The sequence below is a fragment of the Meles meles genome, chromosome 6 (genome assembly GCF_922984935.1).
Source record: "Meles meles chromosome 6, mMelMel3.1 paternal haplotype, whole genome shotgun sequence".
In the NCBI taxonomy this organism is placed as follows: Eukaryota; Metazoa; Chordata; class Mammalia; order Carnivora; family Mustelidae; genus Meles; species Meles meles.
The window spans coordinates 9,276,476-9,303,639 of record NC_060071.1 but is presented as its reverse complement, the minus strand read 5'-3'; the positions used below and the strand labels follow the sequence as shown (position 1 = coordinate 9,303,639).

Here is a 27,164-nt window from a genome sequence, read left to right as displayed (position 1 = left end):
AAGATGACACGTGTCAAGGGTGACACGTGTCACGGGTCTTCTTAGTTAATGTTCTGGCCGGCTGGCTCCTGGGACGGGCCGTCCGCCTGTTGTGCTGGGAGTGTGGGAAGGGAGGGCCTTCCAGTGCCCGGAGCCCTGACCCTGTAGAGACATCCTCACGTTCTCAGCGACCACGTCTGCCGAGGCCTGGCTGTCAGCAGGGCAGTGACGGGAGGGCATGAGGTCCAGACAGTTGCTTTGCTGCAAAATGTCAAAGAATGAGCCATTTTTGAGAAGTACCCTCCTGAGGATTTTGTAGGACTTGTAGGAGTTCCGAGGAGTTCTCAGGATGACGGTCTGTGTTGTAGGATGGTTGGCACTGGGATTCCTGTGATCCCATGATGACACGTAAGTAGCAGCGGGTCAGCACAGCCTTTGGGGGGCTCACACATACCGTCTGTGTCCCATGGGGCCTGTCCTCCTGCGTCGTGCCCGCACGTGTAATTTCCTCTTCTGTTACTGGGCAAGGGACATGGGGTCAGATAGTCAGATCTGAAAAAACCTTTAAGGTTGCTTAGTGCAGTGGTATTCAAACTTTTTTTTTTTTTGTAGAGAGCTCAAACCCATCCATTTTCACTGCTTTTCCCCCAAGATGGCCTCACAGACACATTGACAAAAATACAAGGCCCCAGGCAATGATTGATCTTTTTTTAAAAAAATTAAAATATACTTGGCATCATAAAACATGGTATAAATGTAATAATGCACGTTGATTTGATACCTTTATGTATTGTAATATAATTGTCATTATAGCAATAATTTGCACCTCTATCATGTCACATAATTATCCATTCTGTTTAGTGGTTGGAATAATTAAGATAAAATCTTCTAGCAAGTTTGGTGATTATCATACAGTGTTGTCTATATCCCAGAAAACTATTGGCATCATTCATCCCCGTCTGCCCATCTCATTTTCACACGGGGAAGCTGAAGAGCAGAGAGAGGGGTTGACCCCCACCCCCCACCCCCAGATCTCTGAGACTTTGAAAGGTTCCTGTCCCGGATGACACTGTCTCCTTCTTCAGGTCTCAGCACAAATACCTCTGTCTGGGGTTTTTTCCGAATACTACACCCCCCGCCCCACCTCTGCCCAGCGTTAGATGCCCTGTTAAACCTTTTTATAGAACCTTGTATTTACTCTCTTAAGAACGAACCAAACTGCAATGAATGATTCCTGTATCTTTGCATGTGTGTATGTGTGTGTGCATTTTTCCCACCGGGTAGAGCTCCATGACGCCTGGGAGTCCTACTCTATTCCCCATATTTTGCACTGGGCTGTGCCCAGAGCTGCTGCAAAGCTTCTTGATTTAAGTCTCGTACCCTTTTTTTTTTTTCAATATACCTTTGTGAAGAGGCCAGCCCATTTCCTGTTCCCGGAAAGAATCAAATGGCGGTGTGATTATAGACTCGATGTCTCTTCTTCCGCCACATCTTTTGGAGAAGCGTGCAGTATATTTCTGTGATGAACCAAAAATCTGCTTCAAATGATATTGATAGATCTTTGCATTTGTCACACCGGGATGGACTGCTGCAGTCGACTTTGTATGAATGCACAATGACAAGCTGCATCCATCACCGGGCCCGACTGAAATGACAACGCAGGTGTCTACAGTTTATTGACTTCTTAGTGTGTCAGCGACTCTATACATTTAGCCTAGGAAGCAGGCACTATCATCCCCATTCTACAGGCATAAGACCTAAGGTTTGGGAGGCTTGTGGAACGCACACTGCGTGGGGGCTGGACCGCCAGGCCAGTCTTGATGCCTGGGGCCTGAGCCCTGTGCCTTCCGAGAAGAGAATAACGAGGATCGGCTTATTTAGACCAAGAGCTGAAAGGAAGCTACATAAATACTTTCTAAGTATCTGAAGGATTTTGGGGGGCGGGAGGATTTGCCATTTAGTGGAGAAAAGAGCAGTGCATGGAATCATCCCATATAAGCATTGGAATGGGACCGGCTAAGAGTCGCCCAACACAGCGGCATGGCTGTGCCAAGGGCCAGAGCATCAGGGTGAAGCTGATGATCAATGGGGCGAGGGAGAAGAAGGGAACCGGGACAGGAAGAATCACAGACTCCCATTATGTCATGCTGCGTTCAACTTGGCACATTGTTCCTCCCCACCTTGGCTCAAAGTTCAGACCTCCCTGCCAAATATTTCTATCGTTTGCACAAGTACATAAAATATTGTTAAGGTTTAAGCTGAAAGGATACTGCCTCTCCCCCGTGCTCCTCTTCCCTGCCCCCTTGGTCAGACTCCTCTGGAGCTGGGTGGGCAGACCTGGACTGGCCCGATGGCAACATGTGTAGTTCCACTTCTTGCCATGTGGTGGTGCTGTTCTTTTAGTTATCTTGGCTGCAGCAGTGGAATATTTATTTTCAGTGAGTAATTTGTTTATCAGGAGGTTATTTTAATCTAATTTTGGCCATATTTGCTATTCCACACTATCTGTACTTCCCAGCGTTAGCAGCTTGCATGTCTTGAAGGAAATTAGCTGAAGATGGTCTCAGAGGCATTTGCTCAGCCATTATTTAAGGGAGCTGGGAGGAGGCAGGGTGAGTGGAGCCCTGGGTTGGAAAAGCCTCTGGAATTTGTTGCATCCCCAGTGATGTGAGCATGATTGAGCAGGACTTATGGAGGGCAGGGAGCAGCCCCAGCAGCTTTTTTGAGGGCTGCCTTTGGAGAGCAGCAGCGAAATTTGCTGTTACCTTTCCCCATCTCCCTCACACCCTCCTAACAACCTCTATCTTCCTCGCTTTTGCCGCCAAGGCCAAAGGCACCACTTAAGGGAAATGCCTGTCTGCCTTCCCACAGCCGGCAAGCATTCCTTATCCACTTAATAATATGCTTCTTGAACTGTGTACTGCCGCCCCTGCAGGACGTAGGAAGCAGGGTGGGGTGTGGAACGAGAACGGACTGGGACCTGCTAAGAGTTGCCCAACACAGCAGCATGTCAGTGCAAAGGGCCAGAGTACCTTCAAGGAACAGTGATCATGACTATTGATTACAGAGCTCCAACACTTACTAGGCACCTTCCGTGCCCATTTTACATACAAGGAAGACAGTGAGAAAGGTTCATGAATTTTCCCAAGGTGCCCAACAAGGTCAGTAGAGAGCTAGGATTTGAACTCAGTTATGGCTGTCTCTAAAACAGAAAACCTTGGGGTGCCTGGGTGGCCCAGTCTATTAAACGTCTGCCTTTGGCTCAGGTCACGATCTCAGGATCCTGGGATCGAGCCCCGCGTCGGGCTCTCTGCTAGGTGGGACGTCTGCTTCTCCCTCTCCCACTCCCTTTGCTTGTGTTCCTTTCTCGCGGTCTCTGTCTCTCTGTCACATGAAAAAGTAGAATTTTTTTTTAAAGATTTTTATTCATTTATTTGACAGACAGAGATCACAAGTAGGCAGAGAAGCAGGCAGAGAGTGAGGAGGAAGCAGGCTCCCCGCTGAGCAGAGAGCCCGATGCGGGGCTCGATCCCAGGACCTCGGGCTCATGATCTGAGCCGAAGGCAGAGGCTTTAACCCACTGAGCCACCCAGGTGCCCCAAATAAATAGAATCTTTAAAAAAATAAAACAGAAAAATATTTATCTTTCAAAGCTGATCTGTGCCCTCCACATGGAACTGGGGAAACCTAGACTCTGCTTTTTGACACCCCGTGTGCTCTTAAATTACTCTTTCATCTTTACTTGATTTCAGCTAGGCTCTGCAAAAATGAGAGGGCTCCACAAGATGAGTAGTTTGAGAATGACTTAGAAGAAGATCCCTTCTCCCCTTCCCCCCCAAAACTGAGGAAATGACATCTTCAGCAGATAAAATAGAAGCAGAAAGGGGAGGTCCTGATGAATGATGGCCTGGTCTCTCCCTTGCTACCCCTCGTTCCCTGGCTTGCTTTATTTATTTATTTGTTTGTTTATTATTGAAGTGTAGTTGCTATACACTCTTCTGTTGGTTTCTGGTGTACAACATAGTGATTCCACAATTTTGTACGTCATGCAGTGCTCGTCGCGATAAGGGTAGTCACCATCTGTCACCATCCAATGTCATTACTATATTATTGGTCATATTCCCTACGCTCTACTTTTTATCCCCTTGACTTACTTATTGTATAACTCCCTTCCGTGGCTCTTGATTGCCTCCAAGAAACTTCTGTGGAAGGTCCTTGGGGCTTAAAGGAATCAAGTTTGAAAACTTCTGAAATAATTATTCATAGGACACTCTCAGAGCTCGGTCTGTTGTCTGAGATTGTGGTTTAAAGATGTGTGGCCCTTCAGGGAGTTCGAAGAGTCTGCTCTTCAGAGTCTGTATGGCGGTCCTAAGGAAGGGCTGATATGACTTGGAAAGATCCAAAATGTTGTGTTCATTATGGAGCCCTAGTGGAGGAACTTTGAAGGCTCTTGGGATTAAGAGACTTAATTAAACAACCGAACCGGTCTCATTAAATGGGGAGTTTGAGCAGCCGGTGGAGATTATCATGGTTGGTAGTGCAGGCAGGATGGTGCCCCCCCCCAAGACAGCCAGGCTGTTCAGGGTACCAGCACTGCGTCCAGCGGGTGTGCACGTGGTGTTGAGTTTTTCCTGCTGGACACAAAAGTGTTGGCTGCATAAAATACTGGAGCTGATCCCGGGTCTTTTTTTTTTTTTTTTAAAGATTTTATTTACTTATTTGACAGACAAGTAGGAAGAGAGGCAGGCAGAGACAGAAGAGCAAGCAGGCTCCCCGCTGAGCAGAGAGCCCGATGCGGGGCTCGATCCTAGGACTCTGGGATCATGACCTGAGCTGAAGGCAGAGGCTTTAACCCACTGAGCCACCCAGGCGCCCCTGATCCCGGGTCTTAACACCGTGCAGGATACTGTCTTAGAAGAGGTGATCTTGGACTCAGGCGGTCATGTAAGACTAGTTCTGTATCCAGAGCCTTCTCTCTGGCTCGATGATCTGCCTGTAGGTTTGGGCCACAGTGTTCCTTTGCCAAGAGTGCAAAGGCCTCCTCGGGGAGGCTCAGGGTCATGTATGAAGGGTGTGTATTTGCTAAAAGCTCAAACCTCTTACTGTCTGAGGGGATAAGATCTGGTGGAGAATAGTATTTGCACCGTGGTCTCAAAGCTGGCTCTCAGGAGACTGTGGATTCCAGTCCGAGCCTCTCGAGGTGCATTGCTTAGTGACCATGCTGGAACCATCTCCTCTGTAAGGCAGGGAACATGATACCCTCCTAGGAGACCTGGTAAGATTTAAATAAGGTGCTGGAACATGTAGTGGGGGGGGGGGGTATAACGCTAGACCTTAGTAAATCTCTGTAAACATCATCTCTCACTTTCCTCTCACCACCATTTTGGAAAGTCCTGGGAGTTTCAGGAATTGGTCCCATAAAAGCATAAAGCTTGTTGCAGTGTAAATTCATCTTACGGCGCCCTGAGTGTCCGAATGATACATAGCTGTTTTCAGCCTCCGTGTTCCCTCTAGAAGCTGTCTGTTGAATGCAGCATCATTGAATGAACTGGCCCGTTCAGTTGTCCCACATACCCTCATTTCCTTTCCAGTCCAGGGAATCAGGGGTTAACATCCAGGCTTGCTGAGCTCTCAGTGTTTTTGATTTTAGAACTTGTATCATCCTGGCGTAATGAATGACTGGCTATGGATCGACAAAGATAGAGTATCGCAGAGATTTAAAGAGATAGACAAAAAGATAAACATTTCCCGGCTCTGAAGGGGCACGGGGGCTCCTTCACCACATTCAGGATTGACTGTACAATTACTCGTTTATGCCGAGGTGTGAGTCAGGTGCTTCCTACAGACGTCTGGTATTAGCAGTTTACAAAGCACCTTTTCATGTATGATCCCATTTAATCTTCACGGTAGTCTTGCAAGACAGGTAAATATTTAACTGTAGTATAGCAGTGGTTCTCAACGGGAGTTTTGTCCCAGAGGGGCCGTTTAGCGAGGTCTGAAGATGATTTTGGTGGCCCCATCTGCGGGTTGGGGCTCTTGGGGCATCTCTGGGGGGCTGAGGCCAGGATGTTGCTGAACCTTCTCTCCAGTGCACAGAACAGCCCCCCTCTCGGCAGGGAATAATACTGTCCAGCCCCAGAAAGCAGTAGTGCAAGGTTGAGAAACTGTTCTATAGGGCAACCACTTCCCCCCGTCCCCCCACCGTGGGACCCAGAGAACACCAGACCCCGTCCTGGCATCCCCAGACTTTCGGGTTTCCCTGCAGCCGTTGCTTTTTTTTTTTTTTTTTTTTTTTTTTTTTGAATAGGGGCTGATGACAGCCTCCTTGTGGTGCGTCAGCAAGGTGCTGGGCCGTGGAGGCAGCTGGAGGTGTAGAGGCCACTTAGGAGGATACTGTGGACACAGTTTGGGTGGTAGGAGAGAGGACCAGATTGGATCACGGGGGACAGGAGTCAGGCTGGAACCAGGGAGCACAAGGTTCTGGTCCTAGGATTTCATAGTGATGAGCTGCTCAGGCTCCCCGCCTTCCTCCGGCGCCCCCTCCTGGTCCGGAGGTGTACTGCAGCATAAGCCTATTGCACGTGATGTTTGCAGGGCTTGGCAGGTGTGTTTTCCTGTTTCCCCCCAAGTCTGTTCCCAGCCAGAAGCAGGGGATGCCACCGACAGACTGATATCTCTCGTATCAGTCCACGGGGAAAGGCAGTGGCAAAGGTCTCTGCTTTCTCCTTCTTGGTGTTAATCCTGGCTTTCTTCGTCAAGTCATCGGATAAGTTGACAGTGGGAAAGATAGTCAAACCAGGAAGGTTTTCTGCAGGGACCCAGAGGGGACAGTGACTTGTCTTGGGCCTCACAAGTACTTCTTTCCCTACCAAAGTCTAGACTCAACATAAAACTCTGGATGGACAGGAAAACTGGAAACATTTAGGTTTAGGCAAAGATGATCATTCCTAAGGGCTTTCTTGCAGAGATGCCATAACCATGAAACCAAAAGGAGAGTGAGGGAAAATATCAACGCGATGTACCCCTCCCCCCACTTTTGTAGAACCTGCCATGATGAACGTCCAAATGCTAGAGGCCATGCATTCTGATCCCTGCCTTCCTTTTCAGTAATCTCCTCTGGCTGTCCCTCAATTTTTCCACCCGGCTTTAGCTTCAGACTCTTTATTTGTACTCACCAACTTTGGGCTTTTCCACTTGCTCGTGCTCTCAAGATTTCTGGAATTTGCTGCCACCAGAGCTCTGTTTCTTGATTTCTTCCCATCTTTCAGGTTCAGTACTAATATCCTCTCCTCAAAGGGTCTTCCCTTGGCCACTCAATCTAGAGTAGCTGTCCCCTGGTCACTCTGCCATAGCCATTTGAAAATTATTTTTAAGATTTATTTATTTCAGAGAGCGAGAGACAGAGACAGAGAGCGAGGAAGAGCGTGCTTGTGACCTGGGGGAGGGGCAGAGGGAGAGAGACTCTCAAGTGACTTGCCACTGAGCGTAGAGCCCGACGTGGGGCTCAATCCCGGGGCCCTGAGATTTAAGATCTGAGCCAAAACCAAGAGTCGGATGGATTCTTTACTGACTGAGCCCCCAAGTGCCATGTCTACTGTTACTGTTTTATTAGCAGCATAGCACTTGCCATTCTCTGAAATCACCTATATTTTCTTTGCACACGTGCCTACTTGGATCTGTGGCTCTCCAGCTCTGCCCCTGCCCCCCCCACCACCACTCCCTGCCATGGGAAACAAGCCCCTTAATAGCAGAGACATGGTCTATCTCATCCCTTGCTGTAGGACTCCTGTGCCTATAATAGTCCCTGGCCCATGCTGGCACACAGTACTTGCCAAGTGTTTGTTGAATGGATGAATGGTGGTGCCTTGGGTTTTGGCTGAATGAGCATGGTTTTAGTTGACAGTTTACCGAGCGCCTCACCACCGCAGGATCTGGCTTTCAGGACAGACTGCCTCTGCACATTTGCCAATGCACAGCACACCTCTCAAGTGATAACCGCTTGCAGAGAACAAATTTCAGATAGTTTTCAATCTAATAATGTTGGAAAATTCGTCATAGTTCCTCAAATCGAAGCTGTCGTTGACTGTAAGATGCACCGCTTCTGACGTGCCGTGGAGTGAAAAACACTGCCAGTTGTAACTGAAACACCGTTTTTGGTAAGAGGCACTTAATTTTGGAAAGGCGAACCTGGGAAAAAAACACAAGCCTCAAGAACGGATAAAGCGCAGGATGTGATGGATCCTTCCCGTGGGATGCCGAGTACTGAACTGGAGGGGTTTGGTGTCCGGAGTGTGTCCGTGATGGCGGTGGCGCGCCCTCTGCTAGCATCCCAGCCCGACGCCCTTCCTTAGACTTGGTTCCCGCCGGGGGCCCGCGGGAGAGGCAGGTGTGGAATCCGAGGATTTCCTCAGAGTGGAGGAATGCCTCTGGCTTGGGAATGTCTCTGTGGAGAGGTATTAGAAGGAACTGGTGGTTAAAGCACAAACGCAGTAGAAGACTCTAGATTTAAAACTGCTGCGAAGGACATTCTCTAACGCTTTCTATTTCGGGCGCTCATGAAAAGCCTCTTTCCTTTTTTTAAAGGCAGTCAACAGGCAAACAAGCTTTGCCTGAAACTAAAATTTACTGACAGTCAAGTTTCCTGATATACGGCTCTTCTACAAAGAGGAAAAAAAATGTATGTACCTGTAAGTTAATTCAGTGTCATTATTCTTATTTGGGCTAATGATAATCGAGTAGAACTTCCAGGATCAGTGACATTAAGGTTAGTTATGCCTCAGTACATGGATGGCGGCTCCTCCCTTGTGAGCGAGCCACGGCCGCAGCTGCCTGGGGGAGGAGCCAGGAAGAGCTGCCTCAGTCTCTCCTTCCCAGCAGCACCACACCCATGTCCCATCCTGACTTCCGGGCTGGCCTCGTTGAGTCACGGGCTGAGTGACAGGAAGACTCCAAACTTCTCCTCCCGTGACCCGAGGAACTATGTGCCACGTCCTAGGGCCTTTAAAATCTTGTCAAGTCTCCAATTAAAAATCAACTCCCTGGGGCGCCTGCGTGGCTCAGTGGATTAAGCCGCCGCCTTCGGCTCAGGTCATGATCTCAGGGTCCTGGGATCAAGCCCTGCATCGGGCTCTCTGCTCGGCGGGGAGCCTGCTTCCTCCTCTCTCTCTGCCTGCCTCTCTGCCTACTTGTGATCTTTCTCTCTGTCAAATAAATAAATAAAATCTTTAAAAAAAAATCAACTCCCTCCCTAATTTGGGGGGTTGGGGGGGACAGAGAAGATGGAGGGAAGGGTTGGGTTGAGGGGCTGAGCCAAGGTGACATCAGCAGAAAGCCACTCCTCTCAAACACCTCAGGCTTCAGGTGTTTAAATGGCTTTATCTCCAGTAGCCTTTCGGAAACCTTCCTCAGGAAGTTGGTTATTCTGGTAATAGGTAAAGGGCTTCTTCTGGGTACAAAAAAGTGTAAACTGTCATCGCTTCATCATCAAAAGCTTTGGGAGTAACAGTCTGGGATGTAAGCTTTGGAGGCAGATGGGGAGTCCCACTGGAATCTGGAGAGGTCATTTGTAAGCTCTAAGGGCTTCAGGAAGTTGTCTGACTCCTCTCAGCCTCTGCACCTTCATCTGTACAAGGAGGCAAATAGTGCTTATCTCAAAGCATTTTCGTGAAATAAATGAGATAATCATTTAAAATGATTAGCCCAGTACTGAGCACATAGAAAACATTCAGTAAATAAATACTCCCTAATTGTAACTGGTGTTATTATGGCAAAGTAGGCAGCCTGTTGTTCATATAATATGATTTATAAGTCTGGGTAAAAGCCTGCTTTGTCCAGAAATATCTTCTAAATTGACTCCCTGAAAAGACTACAAAAGTAATGTGTTACAAAGGCAAGCGTATTAGCGGTCAGTACCTCGCGTTTTAATAATGTCTCAAAGGTGGCGTTCTCGGGTGGCTATTACAGAAGGGGAGTGCCGTGTCCAAAGTGGGTCTCTCAGTGTGGATTCCTGACAGATCAGCCAGTGTTTGTGATGGAATTGCTCGGGGTTGAGGGACGCAGTGCAGAGAGGGTTTGGAAGCAAACCTTGATGAGTAAGTGGGAGTTTGATCAGCCCAGCTGAGTGGTCTGCACTCTGAGAAGGGGCCACTATCCTGAAAAGGACTAGCTAAATTGTTAGTAGTGTGTATGAATGAGATTTTCCTGAAGTTCCTGAAAGAAGAGATAAGGCTATTTAATTTCCCTCGGCAAGAATTCCTTGAGATGGTAATGTCAGAGTCCGCTGTGTGACTGAAGACGATTTTTGTTCTCAAGAGTGATGGGAACCTGGACTCCTTGTGTTTTTCGTGGTCATCTCTGCCTTATCCAAGGCAAGGGTGGGCTAGTCACCTCTAGAACATTATCAGTTAAGAGGATCTTAGGACACTAACCTGTCTGCTAGAAAAACGTTGGTGTAATGGGACCCAACTGAGGTAACTTTTGCCAGAGAGGGGAACAATGAAAGTAAAGCTGGTGGGATATTCTGGGGGGAGAAGTCATTATGTGGAGATTGAAGAAACTTGATGTATTTTATTTATTTAGGAACTTTCCCTTGGGCAGTTGTCACTGGTCAAAGCTATGTGACGTTTGATGTCATCCTTATGGGGGAGGGGATTATCATTCACAGAGCACCTGCCCTGTGCCCGGTGTTATGCTATGCCTTCACCCCCTATAACAGACTTGGGAGGCTGATGTTGTAATTAATCTTCTTTCATCTTGCTTTAGTCTTTGCAGATGATGGCACTCTAGTTCAGGCTGGCTAATCAGCTTAACGAGGGTTACACAGCTAGGAACTGGTAGGCCTCAAATTCACAGCAATAGCTCCATGACTCTGGAGCTCCCGTTCTTGGATGAGGCTGCCACAAAGAATATGTTCACACTCTGAGCCTTTGGCACTTTGTTGTCTGTAACAATAGAGGGATGTTGGGGCGCCTGGGTGGCTCAGTGGGTTAAAGCCTCTGCCTTCGGCTCAGGTCATGGTTCCAGGGTCCTGGGATCAAGCCCCACATCGGGCTCTCTGTTCTGCGGGGAGCCTGCTTCCTCCCCTCTCTCTCTGTCTGCCTCTCTGCCTACTTGTGATCTCTGTCAAATAAATACATAAAATCTTTTAAAAAAATAGAGGGGACATTGGAATAATAAATGGGTTTTGCTTCTGTTGTTAATGACAGTCCCAGTAGGCAACAGGTGTTGAACACTGATTATGCGCCCAGCAATGAGCTATCAACGTTGTATGTATTATCTCATTTAATGTTCTCAACAGCTCCCGAGGAAGGGATATTATTAGTTTTGTCATTCAGATAAAGACTTAGTGATAGGACCCTGAACCCATATGTCCCAGGCCACACAGCTAGAAAGCGGTGGAGCTCCTGGCCAGGTACGAGGAGTCCCGGAAGTCCCAGTTGACAGCAGGCCCAGCAGGGCCTGGGTGCGTGTGGGACTATGGGAGGGATGAGTTCAGAGTCTGCACTAACTTGTCCGTCTTGTTGGAGAGGTGGCTGTTCATTTGTTTGGCTCATTGCTCTGCTGCACGATGCCTATTCGGCCTCTGTGAAACCATCGCTTCACCCTCAACGGGCTGATGAAATCCCCAGATATGGGAAACAGAGCAGAGAGGAAATTTCCTTTGGTTTTGCCAAGGGGCAGTGGCAGAGGAATGGGCCCCTGGCAGGTGTAATAATCTGGGCCATGGAGCATTTCTGCACCAGCCCGTTGTGGGGCAGAATATGCCCCAGGAGAAATTCCATCTTTGAGTCTTGAAGGTGTCTAGACTTTCCTCTTTAAAAGACAAATATCTTTGTAGAGATGATCCCGATCTCAAATGCCTTGGGGGATAGTGGGCAGGTGATTCACTTTGGAAGGGAAGGGGGTAAGGCTGAAAAAGGTGAGCTGGTTGCTATGGCAACCTGGGGACCATTGGCCCTGCCCACAGGCATTTACAACATGGCTTGACCAACAGTCTACGGACCTGTCAGAAGAGAACATTCTTTTTTTTTTTACCCCTCCTGATTAGCAGAGTTCATTGTAGAGAACGTGGGGAATAAGGACTACAGAAAAGCCTAAATCAAATTTAAAAAGTCTAAAGCAAATAGAGTCCTCACTCTCTTCCTGCCCCTTAAGTACCCGTGCCATCTTGGCAGAGTCCCCTCTAGTTATTATTTTCTTTTTAGCTGAGTGTGAAAATCTGCTGCACCAGTGAGGTCTGCGCTAAAGAAAAACAAAGGGAAACAAAACCACATTTGAACCTCAGAGAAGAAATACCTGGGGTGAAAATAAGGCTCTCACTAGGTCAAATTTCAGACTGATAATTAGCTACAAGGAAGACCTCGTTCAGGAGGATTCCATCTGGAGAGGCAGAGGCAGTAGGATGTAAGAGGATGGATGAGAGGGAAGGTCAAGGTTGCGTCTGTGGATTTGCCAAAGGAAAATGGCCACAGCTGACCGTCAGCAGGATGGAGAGCGGGCACTGAGGGTACCCTTGAGAGGAGATGGGAGTGCGGAGTGAGATGTTAAACTCAGAGCGCCTCTGTCTGTCCCTCCTACCCACATCCGCCTACTAGTTAAGATAAACCAATTGGGAAATTAAAAAAAAAAATGTGGAGCAGGATTTTCTTTCCAAGAAAACCTTAGCAAGAATCTTTTATATATAAACAGACTTAAGGGTAGCTGATCGGGATTTGAAGAGGGTTGGGGAACCTGGAGCTGTCTCCTGCTCCAGATCCAGAGCTCACCCAAAACCTTTTCTCCTGGCTCTTTGACCACCTGTGAAGAAGTGTCATTTCTCTCTCAAATCGTCTAGAACTCCTGCACATCGCTGATCTTGGTGACCCTCATTTCCTTCTTTGGCTCTCCTCCACATTTACTCCTCCTCAGTTTGCTGAATCTCCCCTTGTAGGGTTTCAGATGCATACTAACTTGTGCAAAATTCGGGGAGCCATTCTCAGAGAAAGACTGACGGCCCTAGGGATGGAGGGGGAAGGGGGTGTAGCCCTTTTAGATGTTAGTAAACATGGCCGCTTGCGGAGGATTAACAGGAAATCATGAATAAAATCATTAGGATTTGATAACAGCTTTTTCTCTGAGACAATTAAAGATTTTTTTTCATTATTCCCCCCCCCCAAAAAAGAGTGGGGGGATGAAGGTCATTAAGGTAACATGTTATTAGTCTCCTACTCTTAAAACAGATAAAAGACAAATGTTCTTAACCTCTCCCTGCCCACAGGACCTCTGTGCACTGTTTTTTGTTTTTTTTTTTTGCCATTCTGGCATTTTTCCAGCAGGCAATACTCTAATACCTCCTACTTAATCCCCAATTTTCTTTTAAACATCAGATATCGGATAGGCTGGAACCTCATTTAAGCAGTAAAGGACTCTGGCGCTCTGTGGGGCTGGGACCAGCCAAGGAGAGAAATATTTTTGATGCAAAAGAATAATTCAGTAAAGGAGGTAATGAAGGAGATTTAAACCTTCCACAAACACATCAGTGGGCAAATAAAGCTCATTACTCTCAGTTCAGGGTCATGGCTGAATGAAATGTTGTAAAAGTGGGGGGAAAAAAACACCCAACTGTACAAATGGGTCAAAAATCTCCGTGGGGCTCAGCCAAGCCTGACAATTTAGAATTTGACAAACCTGCAGAAAAAAAAAAATTTCCTTTAATATGAGAAAACCCCTCTGGAATAAAGCACTGAATTTTTATGTTATTTTTTCACTTACGTGCACTTACACGGTCTTAGGAAAAAATCTGACTTTGAGCTGATATTTTGCTTCTCCAGTTACAGCTCAGGGGATCTCTCTCACACACATTCTCGGCCAGAGGCCTTATATTGTCTCATAAGCCGGCATGAAGGGTTTGGGTAATGGAGAAACGCAGTAGTGAGAGCAGAGCTGTAAGATTTGGACATTCATGGTGACGGTCCGTCTGTTACAGTCCTGCGATGTGCCTGGCCCACAGGCGCAGAGGTGACCAGCCACCTTCTGGAGAGATCCGGGCTCTGACATGTTTGTCCACCAATCCCGTAGCCTGGCCAAGGAGGTTAAGCTGGAAAGGAGTGTGTGTTAAGTGCTGAGAGAGGTCTCTTGGACTATCCTTCCCTCTGTGTGTCCTCAAAGAGCATTTAAAGCATGTCTTGGGAAAATCAGGGTATCGTGCACTTACCCCACAGGATGTGTGTCTCATGGGAGGTCTCCACCAGGAGCCTTCAGTTACAAAGGAAAACTGTGGTAGTGAAGATGTGAAGGGAACCAGGAGAGCCCTCTGTTATGTTTCCCCATCAGATGGAAGAAAGCCCCATACCGCATCCCCATCTGGTGGATTTCCAAGCACCGTCCGAACATTGTCAGGGTCCCATTTTCCAGTACCACAAGGAATCCGCCTTTATTGGGTAGCCTCGACTATGAGAAATTCCTCCTGGGGCTGAGCCAGACCTTGAGTGTCCAGAACCTGACTTCCATGCTCTCTAGGAACATGCAGCACATCTGGGACACGCGACAGCCTTTCAGCCATGGTGTCTCATTCAGTGGCTTCTTCCCAAGCGAAGTCTGGTGATGTAGTCAGCCCAGTGACTGTACTCTAAGGCTGCTGAGATTTAGCAAGGAGGAATGGACATCTGGTAGAAATGTCTCTCTGTGTGTCTCTCTCTCGCTCATTCTTTCAACCTTGCCTCCCAACACTATTATAATTTTTTTCTGAACTTTTTAAGGATAAGTTACAGGCATTCACATACTCTGATTATGAATTTTGTAAACATAAGGATTTTCTTTTCCATAAGCACTGTTTACCAGAACTTAATATATGCTGATATAATACTATTAGTTGATTTATAGACTTTATTCAAATTTTACCGACTCTTTCACTAATGCCTTTTATAGCCAAGGACAAAATTGTTTTCTGGCCCAGGATCTAAATTGCAATTCTGTATTGTACTTGCATGTTATATAAATCCTTTAGCTTCCCCCTTCCCTTCCCTGCCCTTCCCTTCCCTCCTTTCCCCTGTTCTTCCTCTTCCTTCCCTCCCCTCCTCTCCTCTCCTCTCCCCTCCTCTTCTTCCCCTCCCTTTAAAAAAATTTTTTTTTCCTTACCTTGACATTTTTGAAGTGTATCAGTCAGATGACTGGTAGCATGCCCCTCATTTTGGGCTTGCCGATTTTCCTCATGGTTAAACTCCGGCTGTGCGTTTTGGCCATGAAGACCATAGAAGTGATGCCGTGTCCTTCTCAGTGTGATGCACAAGGTGATGTTCACTTCGATCACTTGAGTAAGGCGGCATCTGCCAGTTTTCTCCAGTGCAAAGTTACTAGTATCCGTTTACGATAAGTGTCTCGCAGGAGGGGCGCCGGACATGCTCAGACGGGTGCGGCCAGTGCGGGGGGGAGCCCGTGCTTGACATCCCTTTTCCACTGGTTTCAGAGTCCAACAGCCGCAGGGCCGTGAACAGAGGCTATGTTGCCAGCTTGGTCAGGCTGCATCTGGACTGGCACCACCGGGACGCCGCCAATGCCTACGTGCGGATCCGCCGGGCGCTGCTGCTCTGCCTCAGGCACATTGCCAACCTCCGGTCTGGCAGGGAGGCCTTCCTGGCAGCCCAGGGCATGGAGATCCTCTTCAGCTCCGCCCAGGTAATTAGCCCTGGGGTCGCCTCTGCAGGTGGGTGACACCTGGTGGTTCCTGAGGAACACAGCTGCGAGACCCTCAGTACCTCTCTTTTTTTTTTTCACTTTTTAAAAAAATTTCTTTTCAGCCTAACAGTATTCATTGTTTTTGCATCACACCCAGTGCTCCATGCAGTACGTGCCCTCCCTGTTACCCACACCTGTTCCCCCAGCCTCCCACCCCCTGCCCCTTCATAACCCTCTGGTTGTTTTTCAGAGCCCATAGTCTCTCATGGTTCATCTCCCCTTCCAGTTTCCCTCAACTCCCTTCTCCTCTTCATCTCCCTGTGTCCTCCATGTTATTCCTTATGCTCCACAAATAAGTGAGACCATATGATACTTGACTCTCTCTGCTTGACTTATTTCACTCAGCATAATCTCTTCCAGTCCCGTCCATGTTGCTACAAAAGTTGGGTATTCGTCCTTTCTGATGGAGGCATAATACTCCATCGTGTATATGGACCACATCTTCCTTATCCATTCGTCCGTTGAAGGGCATCTTGGTTCTTTCCACAGTGTGGCCACCGTGGCCATTGCTGCTATAAACATCCTCAGTGCCTCTCTTGCTGCCTGCTGTGGGCGGAGGTTCTGGATTCAGACCCTCTTCCGCTCTCACTCCTGCACGGGTGGATCCATTCATTCCGTTACGTGTGTATTGGCTGCGCGGTGCAGTGTGGCGGTCAGGAGTGTTCCCGGCCCTCGCGCTTAACACTTGTGCAACTTTGAGACCCTCTGGGTCTCAGCTTTTTTCTTCTTTGAAAAGAGGGAAATACTAAAGCCTGGCTTGCGGCACGGCCTGACGACATTAACGTAGAGATGTGTTGGATTTAATGGCGCGCTGGCCGCGACTTGGCTGGTTTGGGAGCGTGAGCGGTGGCTGGAATTACTAGCATTGCGGAATCTGGAGGTGAATGCAACAAGCAAGACCCCGGATCTTGTGGGGTGAACAGTCTAGCAGGAGAGCCAGACACTAAGGAGGCAACGAATTCAATGAGGAGGGTCATTTCGTATTGCTCCCTGACATCAATTAACTCAGGCCATCCGCGGTGACTCCCCCGGGTGGAGGGAGCACGTGTTCTGCGGGAGGGGCTGAGTCTTCTCTGAGCAGGTGCCACCGAAGCTGAGACCTGAATTATTGAAAAAGCAGGTCCTGCCAGGTTTGAGAGGAATAGCCTCCCAGGCAGAGGGGAGCACCTGCACGGGCTAGACTGCTCAGTACCCCAGTGGGATATGTAGTCTCTGGTTTCCCGGATTTCGGCCCTTACAACAAAGTCCTTAAATGCACCTGCTTAGGACTAATTTAAACACCACAGTGCAAGGCTATGTGTACCCCTCTCTATGGAGGAGGAGAAGGCTTCCCGAATATCCATCGTCTGCTCACTCCCCTTCCCTGGGGCTCCGGACACCCTCCCCTTTTTCTCTACTTGCACATGTCGGAGGCAGGGAAGCACTCGAGAGTGCTGTCTTCCAACCATGGCATCTGCAGACTTTTCTATTAAAACAGCATCCCCCTTCCCCCGTGTCTGGACAATAACGTCCTGGCCTGCACACCAGTACCTGCCTTCCCGTCTGCTGTCACCCGTGGGCTTCTCTCCATCAGCACGGCTTCCGCAGCCTCTCTGTCATGAACGAGCTGCACGGAACATTCCTTTTCTCTGGATGAAGCCGTGCTTGGAATGTCTCCAAGTGTCACTGTACTTTGTAAGCTGTGTCCCCCCAGATCTCGAGTGAAACACCCCTGCTGTCCCCACTGCTGATGCCTAGCAACCCCCTGATGCCAGCTCCTGCGCTCCAGCCAAGCCCTCTGCCTCCTTTGGCTCTTTCTGTGCTCTGGGTTAGGAGGAATTAAAAGGGCAGGAAAGGAAGAAGACAGCCCCAAAGTGCGGATCTCTGAGAGGGAGGGGGTGCAGAACGTAGCAAGAGAGGCACAGACACGACAGGGCCCGTGAGCCTGGAAACAGGGTGTACATAGATCTCTCTACCCGTCTCAGGCTTGGTCTTTCTCCTGGTGCTGTCGACTACCGTCTGGGTTCCCCAAACCCATGTGCCAAATCCCTGCTGCCCAAAGTGATGGCATGGGGGAGGTGGAGCCTTTGGGAGGGGTGAGGTCATGAAGGTACGGCCCCCGGGAATGGGATGTGTGCCCTTACTAAGAGAGGCCCCTGACAGCTCCCTGGCCATCTCCACCAGAAGGCAGGCGGTTCTCTCCAGACGGGGAACCTGCTGGTACCTGAACCTGGACCTCAGCCTCCAGAGCAGCTAGAAACAAGTGCGGGCGGCTTCCAGCCCCGGGTCTGTGGTGTCCTTCCAGGGCAGAGCGGACTGAGACAGCCGCACCCTCCCCCTCAGTCCTCGCTCTTTGGCCGATCTTAGTCCGTCCTGTTCATCCCTGGAAACCATGACGGCATCTCCAGCAGTTCCGAGTGAGCTCTGAGTCTTCCTCGGCAATCGTCACAGCCAAGGGTGGCGGGAAGAACCTGGGAGTCTCCCGGGGCTGCCAGAATGGAGCACCACAAACCAGAGATTCATTCTCTCCCAGCGCTGGGGGCTGGAGTCCCAAAGCAAGGTGGCGGCAGGGCTGGTTCCTTCTGGGGCCACGGAGCGGGGAATCCTGCCCGAGGCTCTCTGGTAGGTCCTGCTCGCAGATTCTGCTGGTGCCTCTCGGCCTGTCAGAGTGGCCCCTCAGCCACTCTGCCTCCAGCTTCAGAGGACGTTCTCCCTGGGTCCAGGTCTGTGTCCAACTGCCCCTTTTTGCAAGGACCCCAGTCCTATGGGACTAGAGCCCACCCTAATGGCCTCACTTTAATTTTTTTCCTTTCATCTTTTTTTTTTAAGTTTTTTCCAGTTAGTTAACATACAGCGTAAAACTGGTTTCAGGAGCCCCATGTAGTGATTCCACATTTCCACACGTCACCTGGTGCTCATCACACAGTCACTCCTTAATCCCCGTCACCTGTTTCCCCTCCCCCACCCACCTCTCCTCTGGTGACAAGCAGTGTGTCCTCTACAGTTAGGAGTCTGGTTCTGCAAACAGAAGTATATTTTGTTTTATTTTAATATTTTTATTTTATTTTGTTTTATTTATTTTAAAAGATCTTATTTATTTAGAAAGAGAGAGAGAGAGAATCTCAAGCCAACTCTACCCTGAGTACAGAGCCCAATGTGGATGGAGCTCAGTGCAGGGGCTCGATCTCAGGACCCTGAGATCATGACCTGAGCGGAAATCAAGAGTCAGACCCTTAACCGACTCAGCCACCCCTGCACCCGGGCAAGCAGGATTTTTACAAGCAGTTCTCGGCAGGTCAGTGAAGACCTCGGCTGTTTAGTAAATGAATTCACAACAAGCTCCCAGCCTCCAGTTTCTGCTGGGAGCAGACACAGGATATAAGCGGAAGCCGAACCAGGCCTGTGTGCCAGGATGCCCTAGCCTGTGGAGCCTCTGCACCCGGGCTGGGCGCCGTAAGCCCAGACCGCTCTAGCTATATTGGTTTGAGCTGCCCATCAGTCCTCCTCCTTCTGCCAGGAAAGGGATTGCAGTCCTTGGGTGGCCAACAAGGGAACCTGGGATCTAGTCTATGTCATTGTGGTGGCTGTTTGCAAATTACAATAATGATGATGGTGGTGATGCCCATAATAGCAAAAGACGAGGAAGAGACAGAATCAGAGGGACGAGGAGGAGAGGGAAGGGGAGGGGGGAGGAGAAAGGGGAAGAAGAAGAGGAGGGCAGAACTTTCTAGACCATGAAAAGAAATTCTGACTTTATTTCTATCAGGTTTGAAGCAGGAGAGTGACATGATACGATGTATGCTTTTTGTTTTTTTAATTGTGATAAAATCTGTACGACATAAAGTTGACCATCTTGGCCATTTTCAAGTGTACAGTTTGGCTGTATTAAGTGCACCCACACTGTTGTATAACCGATCTACAGAACTCTTTTCATCTTGCAAAACCGAAACTCTATACCCATTAAACTGATTTACGACCTTGAAGGACCATTCCGGCTGCCATTTGGAGAGGAGGGCATCCGAGGGCACGGAAAGAAGGAGGGGGAAGGGGGTTAGCTCGGGCAGAGACGCGGACGGCTTTGGCTAGTTGGGAGGAGAACTGGAACTTAAATCAAGGCTTTCTGGATTTTTCCACTAAAGTGGCTCATTTTCTTATTGTGAACGTTATTACTGGGGCTCTGTGCTGAGTAGCAGTGGCCTTCTGGGATCTCCTTCTGCATTCTTAGGAGATTTTACGAGCTTCGTGCTGCCTGTTGACATCTTGCTAGCGGCCACTTACTGCGCAGTATCGGACAGGCACTTTGCCCATTTTCACTCTGATTCACACACCTCCTTATGACAGAATTCTGTTAATATCTCTGCTCTACAGACGAGGGAAGTAGAGCACAGAGAGGTTAGCTGCTTGCCAGGGTGATGCTGTTTGTGATCACGGGCCGGGGCTTGAATTCAGGTGGTCTTGCTCCAGGGTCTGAGCTGAGTGCTATCCCGCAACCCCCCACCCCCTGCCAAGACCCCCCCAGTGGATGCCTGAAACTCTGGAGAGTACCAAACCCATATCCACTCTGTCTTTTTCCCGTGCAATCATGCCCATGATAAAATTAACGTATAAACTAAGCACAGCAAGAGATTAGCACCAGCAACAATTATAAAATAGAACAATTACAGCAATATGCTATTATAAAAATTATGAGAATGTGGTCCCTCCCTCTTGAGATACCTTTCTGTGCTGTCCTCATCCTTCTTGGGATGATAGGAGATGATAAACTGCCCACGTGGTGAGATGAAGTGAGGCCCTGGGACGTAGCGTTAGGTGGTTGACCTTCCGACGATACTGCAGAAAGAGCGTCGTCGGCTTCCAGACTGGGCTTGACCGCAGCCACCTCAGATCTGGGAATCGCAGAACCGCGATGAGGAGGAGCTACCTTCCTCTCGCTTGCCCGCATCTCGCAGAAGTAGTGTATTTATTATTCCAACGCTAACTCAGAGACGTTAAGTGTGAATTGAATATGTTAAACGCTGTCATATTTCATCATCTTTTCCAAGTAGCAGGTGTATTATTGGAAGTGATGGGGAAAGTGAGCCAGAAATTTTCACCTTTGCCCCCAATTCTGAGACGGTTATTCCCAGGGATCCTGTTTCTTGGGGTCTTGTCATCTTTGATGCACAACCCCCCAAGTGCCAACCCTGGTATAGCAGGAGGCTGAGAGAGAGGCCCTTAAATTTTGCATCCAGAGCGCCTCCCATGGGCCACCTCCCGCCCTGCCCTGGGGGCTGGAAGTACCTGTCTCTTAACACTAGGGAAACCTTGGCAGGTTACTTTGGAAGCAAGGATGATTTTAAAATTCATAAAGGTTTTCTGCAGACTGTGTTGACTACACTGTTTCCTACCAACCTGATTTAGGCAGTCATTCATTAAAACCCTAATACCTTGGTTCTGTTGATTTTAATATCCTGTGGATCTCCTACATTCATGGTGTGGTCCCGCCTATCAGGACAGGTGAACCTACCTCCATCCGTCCTCTCACTGGGCACCTGCACCATCCCATGCAAAGTAAAACAGCGTTATTGCCACATTCATCGATAGCAGTACCAGTGACAATCACAGACACAACTGGCTTCCAGAATGCTGGTAATTTTGACAGTTTCCTGGCTTATTCCTGCCTCCGTTCTTCCTAAGAATGAAGCTCAGAACCTGGCCTGTGATGAGCCATCTGCCCTCCCTCTCTCCCTCCCCCAGACTCAGTTCTCGCTTTTTCCAATAATAGTACTTTTCACAAAGCACTAGAAATCATTTGACCAGTCTCAGGGATGAGGTAGCCTTGACTGATTCCTTTTCCATGGAGAGTGTTTCCTGCTGTGGGTTCAGGACACCTGATGGGAACCATTTGAGCACACAGAAGGGGAAATAGCATTCTTGATTGTGTTAAAACATTCCTGGTTTGAACGTTGGGCTAACTGGTTTTTGCTTTTGTTCTTGTTTTTTAATCATTTGGATAGTTTGAATTCATGGCTAAAAGTTTGTTAAATTGTTTCTCCATTTTTTTTTTAATGTGGAGCTGCTTGTAATGTGGGGCTGGAGATACTGTAGCATGGCATCATCACAGTCGCTCTCCCCTGGGACAGGTGCTCAGCATCCTCCCTGTCTCCTACCATGACTTGTTGGCCTTGGAGCTCACTTGGAACCCCTAGGAATATCAGATTAGAAGCTCACACTTGGCAACTTTCTGCACAAAGTCAGTAGACAAAGCATTTACTAAGAGCTTGAAGAAAATGGCCTAGTTTTGCCAAAGAGTTACTGACTTACTCCCAATCCTCTCTCTCAATTTAGTAAACTTGTTTTTGCATTTTTCAAGTGTCTGAAAAGAAGGGTCTTGTCAGGTTCCATCAGTATCAAATTGTTACATCTGCAAACCCAATTTTCCTTTGCTTTGGGTAGGTACCAAGAGGGATCAACACCGTGGGCTCTGAGAACAGGCATATTATTTAATTTAGGTGCTTGGGATTTACTTAGTCTTTTTTTTTTTTATTTCGTATTTTGTCTTTTTCCTTTATGGCTTTCTATTCAGGTAATAGCTGAAAGAGAAGAGTAAGCCTTCCTTCAATTTGGCTACTCATTCTCTAATTTAGGCAATAATTCACAATGACACCGGGATGGCTGAAGGAAGTTCCTCCCCGCCCCCTGCCCCTTCCTGGGCTATCCTGGACAATGTCTTCCCTTAGCCACAGCATCCCCTGAAAGACTTTTAAGTCTATTTTCAGACTTAATTCCTTCCAATCACATATGAGCTGTGAAAAGGAAAGAAAAATGTTTCAGGCGATGCCCTGGGCCAAAGCAGATTCTACATTAGACGGAATTCTCCATTAGAACATTCCACGTAGACCTTCTCCGTTAAGGATGTTTGCTGACCACATGTGTAAGCCATGACCGGAACTACCGATCTAACAAGGGCACCCTGGGTAAGGGGTCGGCATCTGACAGGGTCTTCTCTTTGTTCAGAACTGCCTGGACGACAAGTGCTTGGAGCCCGTCATCTCTGTCATGATTCAGATCCTGAGGCAGTGTTACCCAAGGAGCCCGCTTCCCTTGGTCACGTCCAGCAGCGCATATGCCTTCCCGGTCCCAGGGAGCACCCCCCCCGAGCCTCCACGTGCTCCAACTGAAGGTAAAGCCAGTGGGCGACGATGAGCTTGCAGGTCGGCAATATTTCAGAGCGACGCAGAGGAAAGGAGCATCAGTGCTTTTGCAGGCTGACCGTAAATGTCCAAGAAGCTAATTAGAGAAACGTATGAAAAAGCGAGCTTTCCATAGACGGAATGAACAGATACTAAGCTCACTTATTTTGTTCTTAATTATTAACTGTAGCCACTTTGCCCGTAGCCACTTTGCCCAGTGGCTGTTGAATGCCTGTACCATCATCCCAGCTAATTAAAAAAAAAAAAAATTATATTCTCGGTCCCATGATTGAGGCTCTCTACTGTACTGACTTGCTCTGGAATTAATTTGCCTTAAGGATGAACTCGAAATAAAGCTTTGGCTAGTTACAACCCCTTGCTAGTCACATTACATGCTTGAAAGTATGATTATTTAATCTCCGTGAAGATTTTGGTGTCGAAAGATTCTAATGCCTTTCAGCCCTGCCCTCCTTTCACGGAACAGAGTTCCCTTGGCGTCATCTCTTGCCACAATGGCCCTGGATGCTTTCTGTGGTCTTTTGTTGTAACTAAGTCCCTTCTTATCAAAATTAGGGAGTCAGTCAAGGTGTTGAATTACAGTGAACTTTGCCTGTATGTGATCTCTAAACTTTGGTGATGTTGTTTGCGTAAATAGTTGTAAGTTGGGCAGGGCAACCCAGAACGGTGTTCATGTGTCATTTTTTTGTTTTCTGTTTTTTTCTTTTAAAGATGTTATTTATTTATTTGAGAGAGAGAGAGAGTGAGAGAGAGCATGAGAGCTGAGAAGGTCAGAGGGAGAAGCGGGCTCCCCATGGAGCCGGGAGCCCAGTGTGGGACTTGATCCTGGGACTCCAGGATCATGACCTGACCCGAAGGCAGTTGCCCAGCCAGCTGAGCCACCCAGGTGTCCTGTTCATGTGTCGTTTTATTCTGCACTCATTCTGCCTTCGACGTGGGGCAGTTTAGACTTCCTGGGATGGTGCTTCCCCGTGCCTCTGTGTGTATGATTTGCACGTGCCAATAAGTGTCAGAGTGTTGGGGGACGGTGCACTTGATAATGAGGAAAAGGAGGACTAGCCACTGTGTGGTGAGAACCCAGATCTGAGGCACAGGGGAAGCCGCACCATTTTCTCTCTCTTTCTCCATGCAGAGGATTTTGAAGATGATGCCGACGAAGAAGTGGATAAAGATTCAGACTCCGAAGATACGAAAGAGCAAGTAGGTACAGCAGCCCTCACTTCCAGGGCTCTCCACAATCACGTGGTCCAGAGGGAAACACACCTCTCTGTGTCCAGCTAAGACCAGTGTAACTTGTAAGGAGACACTTCTGTACTTCCACGCCAATGCCTGGCACACAGTGGTGCTCAATAAATGACAGCTGCGATTGTCGGCTTCCACCCTGGTAGGTCCCGAGCAATGTCTCATTGTAAAGTTGGAGGCCCTCCGTTACCGAGGCACTAATGTCCTGTCAGGATGAGCTTCTCGATAGACCCTTCTGGTTGGTGTATGTAATCAGTGTGAATGGTATTCCAGGCAGAGACCATGGAAACATTTCCTAGGAAATTCTCTCTGGTCCATCTGTGCTTGGATCTCCTGTGTTGTTCACTTCCATTCATCTCCCAGTCTGTGTGAACTGTGCTCACTCGGGTACGTGACATGTACGCAGGCCAGCAGGGAGGGGTGCTCTTTGGTCTCTGTCCCATGATGACCCATGATATGTATAGCAGAGGTTAGCAACCTTTCTGTAAAAGACCAGACAAGGTTAGTCTAGGTTTTGTGGACCTACAGTCTCGGCCATAATTGCTCAGCATCATTGTGATTGCACAGAAGCAACTACAGACAGTAGGTAAGTGGCTGGGCATGGCTGGATTCCAGTAAAACTTTCCTTGATGAGAAACAGGCAATGGGACATAGTCTATTGACTGCATTTCTAGAAAAGGACTTTTGTCATTTGGCTGGATAATTCTTTGCTATGGGGGATTATCCTGTGCCTCGTGGGATGGTTGGCAAGGTCCTTGACTTCTCCTCACCAGATACTGGGAGCACCTATCCTTGGCTCCTCCCTCCCCTGAAAGTCATGAACCAAAAATGTCTCCAGGAATTGCTGAGCATCCTTTGGTGGGGGGAGCAATGTCACTGTCCCAGAATAATGATAATGTATCTCTGAGTTAGAATTCTGCTTCTGTTTCTGTTGGCGGAGATGGATGTGGACCAGCTCTTTCAAATTAGAGCCCCTTAAATTTGTCATCTGCAAAATAAGACTGAGAAGTAGATGCTACTTTTTATAACACTCAGGAGATGAAACCTGAATTAAAAAAAAATCTATTGTCTGTTTATTTGCCTGTCATCATCCATCCATCCCTCCATCTACCAACCCACCTCCTCTTTTCCTTCCCTTCCCTCCTGCCTCCCTACCTATCTAGAGAGTTCTCTGGAGTTCAGAGTTCTCTATCATAAGATGGTAGCTGCAGGCTCGTAGAGACTATGGCTCAGTCTCCAGGTTAAGACTGTAGGTTAAGGGTGCCTGAGTGGCTCAGTGGTTAAGCCTCTGCCTTCGGCTCAGGTCATGTTCTCAGGGTCCTGGGATCAAGTCCCTCATCAGGCTCTCTGCTCCGCAGGGAGTCTGCTTCCTCCTCTCTCTCTCTCTCTCTCTCTCTCTCTGCCTGCCTTTCTGCCTACTTGTGATCTCTGTCAAATAAATAAATAAAATATTAAAAAAATTAAAAAAAAAAAAAGACTGTAGGTTAAGAGTGCTCAGTCTCTAGGTTAAGACCGCTATTGGCCCTTCAGTGTTCTCAGGGTTTTGTTGATAAATGGAATCATTTCCGAAGTCATCAGTAGTAAATTGGGTCTTTGCTGTGGCCTGGCAGCACAGGCTATTGTGTACTCTCTGAGTTATTTGAATATTTCCGTGCTGCGGTGATCATTCGTCAATGACACTTCCCCCTCCTGTCTTCCTTGCTCTCTGATGACTGGCTGTCTGATGCAGAGTGTCAGTCGCCTCCTGTATCTAATGTGCAGGGACAAGCGGCATGCCCGTGCCTGACTCAGGCCATTTGGAATGGAGTACTCAGACGGTCTCCTTTTCCCCCACCGCGCTGCCCACGATGGTGGGTTGGGGAGGAGAGAAACCCAAACAAATCAACAAATCCAGCTGGGAAAACAGCACAGGACAAATTGGTGAGGGCCTGAAAACTATTTATCAAAGTCTGCGGGCCAAAAGGAGAGGATGAGAAGTCAGTGTGTGAGTCTGGGTGTAGAGAAATGGGGCACATCGGAATCAGGACTCGGTTCTGGGGTGTTGCAAAAGAGCAAGGGAATTGGCGCTCCAGCACACTGATTTTCCTTCATGAACCCAGAAGCATTTGCTGCAAGAAATGTGGGCAAGAAGCCAGGAATATTTGTTTCTGGTCATAGATCTGACCCAGGCTGTTAACTGATGGCCTTTTCATTTGAAAATTCTTAGTTAATAATTGGGCTCAGCTGTTTAGAAAGAATGATTAAAAGGAACTTTTATAAGGGTCTTGAGAATGGAAAGTTGGGTGCTTTTCTTTGAAAACTCAACGTCAACATAAGAAAAGAGAAACTTACAAGAAGTACAGACCAGATGTTGGCTATGTTTGTTTTTTTTTTCTGTCAATATATATTTTTTATTCTTCGCAAACACAACTGTTAGACCTGGACAAGGTCTGAAGAAGAGGAGGATAAACAGAGTGACCTCAAGCTCTCCTCTTCTTTGCTTCCTCATTCCTTCCTTTTTAGTTTTTTGTTTCTTGCAGGTACTTCCTTGGCCGTGATCCATGTCAGAGGCTACAGGCTAAGTTCCTGGGGATGGTAATATGATACAAAAGCAAACGAGACACAGATTTTTATCTTCAAAGAGTTTGCAGTCTAGTGAACTTGGAGATTGTCCCGACCAGAGTTCAAGTCACCATCTTTGAAAGGGTGGTGAGCTCAAGTGTAAGGCTGGGGAAAGTCAATCATATTGGAAGGGTCCAATCTGAGGAAGAAGGACCAGAAAGCATGATCTGGATTAGATGGGTCCCAGAATCCTAAATGATGAACCCTGTCTGGGTTGCTGTGAGAACACAGAAACAGGCCCATCGCTGAATAAGTATAAGTGGCCTTTACAAGAAATACTGAAGGAGGGGAGAACCCACTTGAGTGCCTGGATACTCAGAGACCAAGATACAAAGCTCTGGGGGACCAGAGATGGTCTCTGTTACCACTACTCTACTTTGCTGTTATACTGAGAAACCAACCATGGAAGGATGTGGCTGTGTTCCAATAAAACTTTATTTACAAAAAACCAACAGTTGCTTA

General features: G+C 48.0%; 1 protein-coding gene across 1 annotated transcript in view; it reads left to right on the top strand.

Moving 5' to 3' along the window:
• The window catches only part of AGBL1 (AGBL carboxypeptidase 1), a 452,999-nt gene that overhangs the window by 63,999 nt on the left and 361,836 nt on the right, over nt 1-27,164 (top strand). The window contains 3 exon segments of the mRNA XM_046009541.1: nt 15,422-15,630; nt 22,666-22,831; nt 23,992-24,059. Coding sequence (XP_045865497.1) covers nt 15,422-15,630; nt 22,666-22,831; nt 23,992-24,059 — 443 coding nt within the window.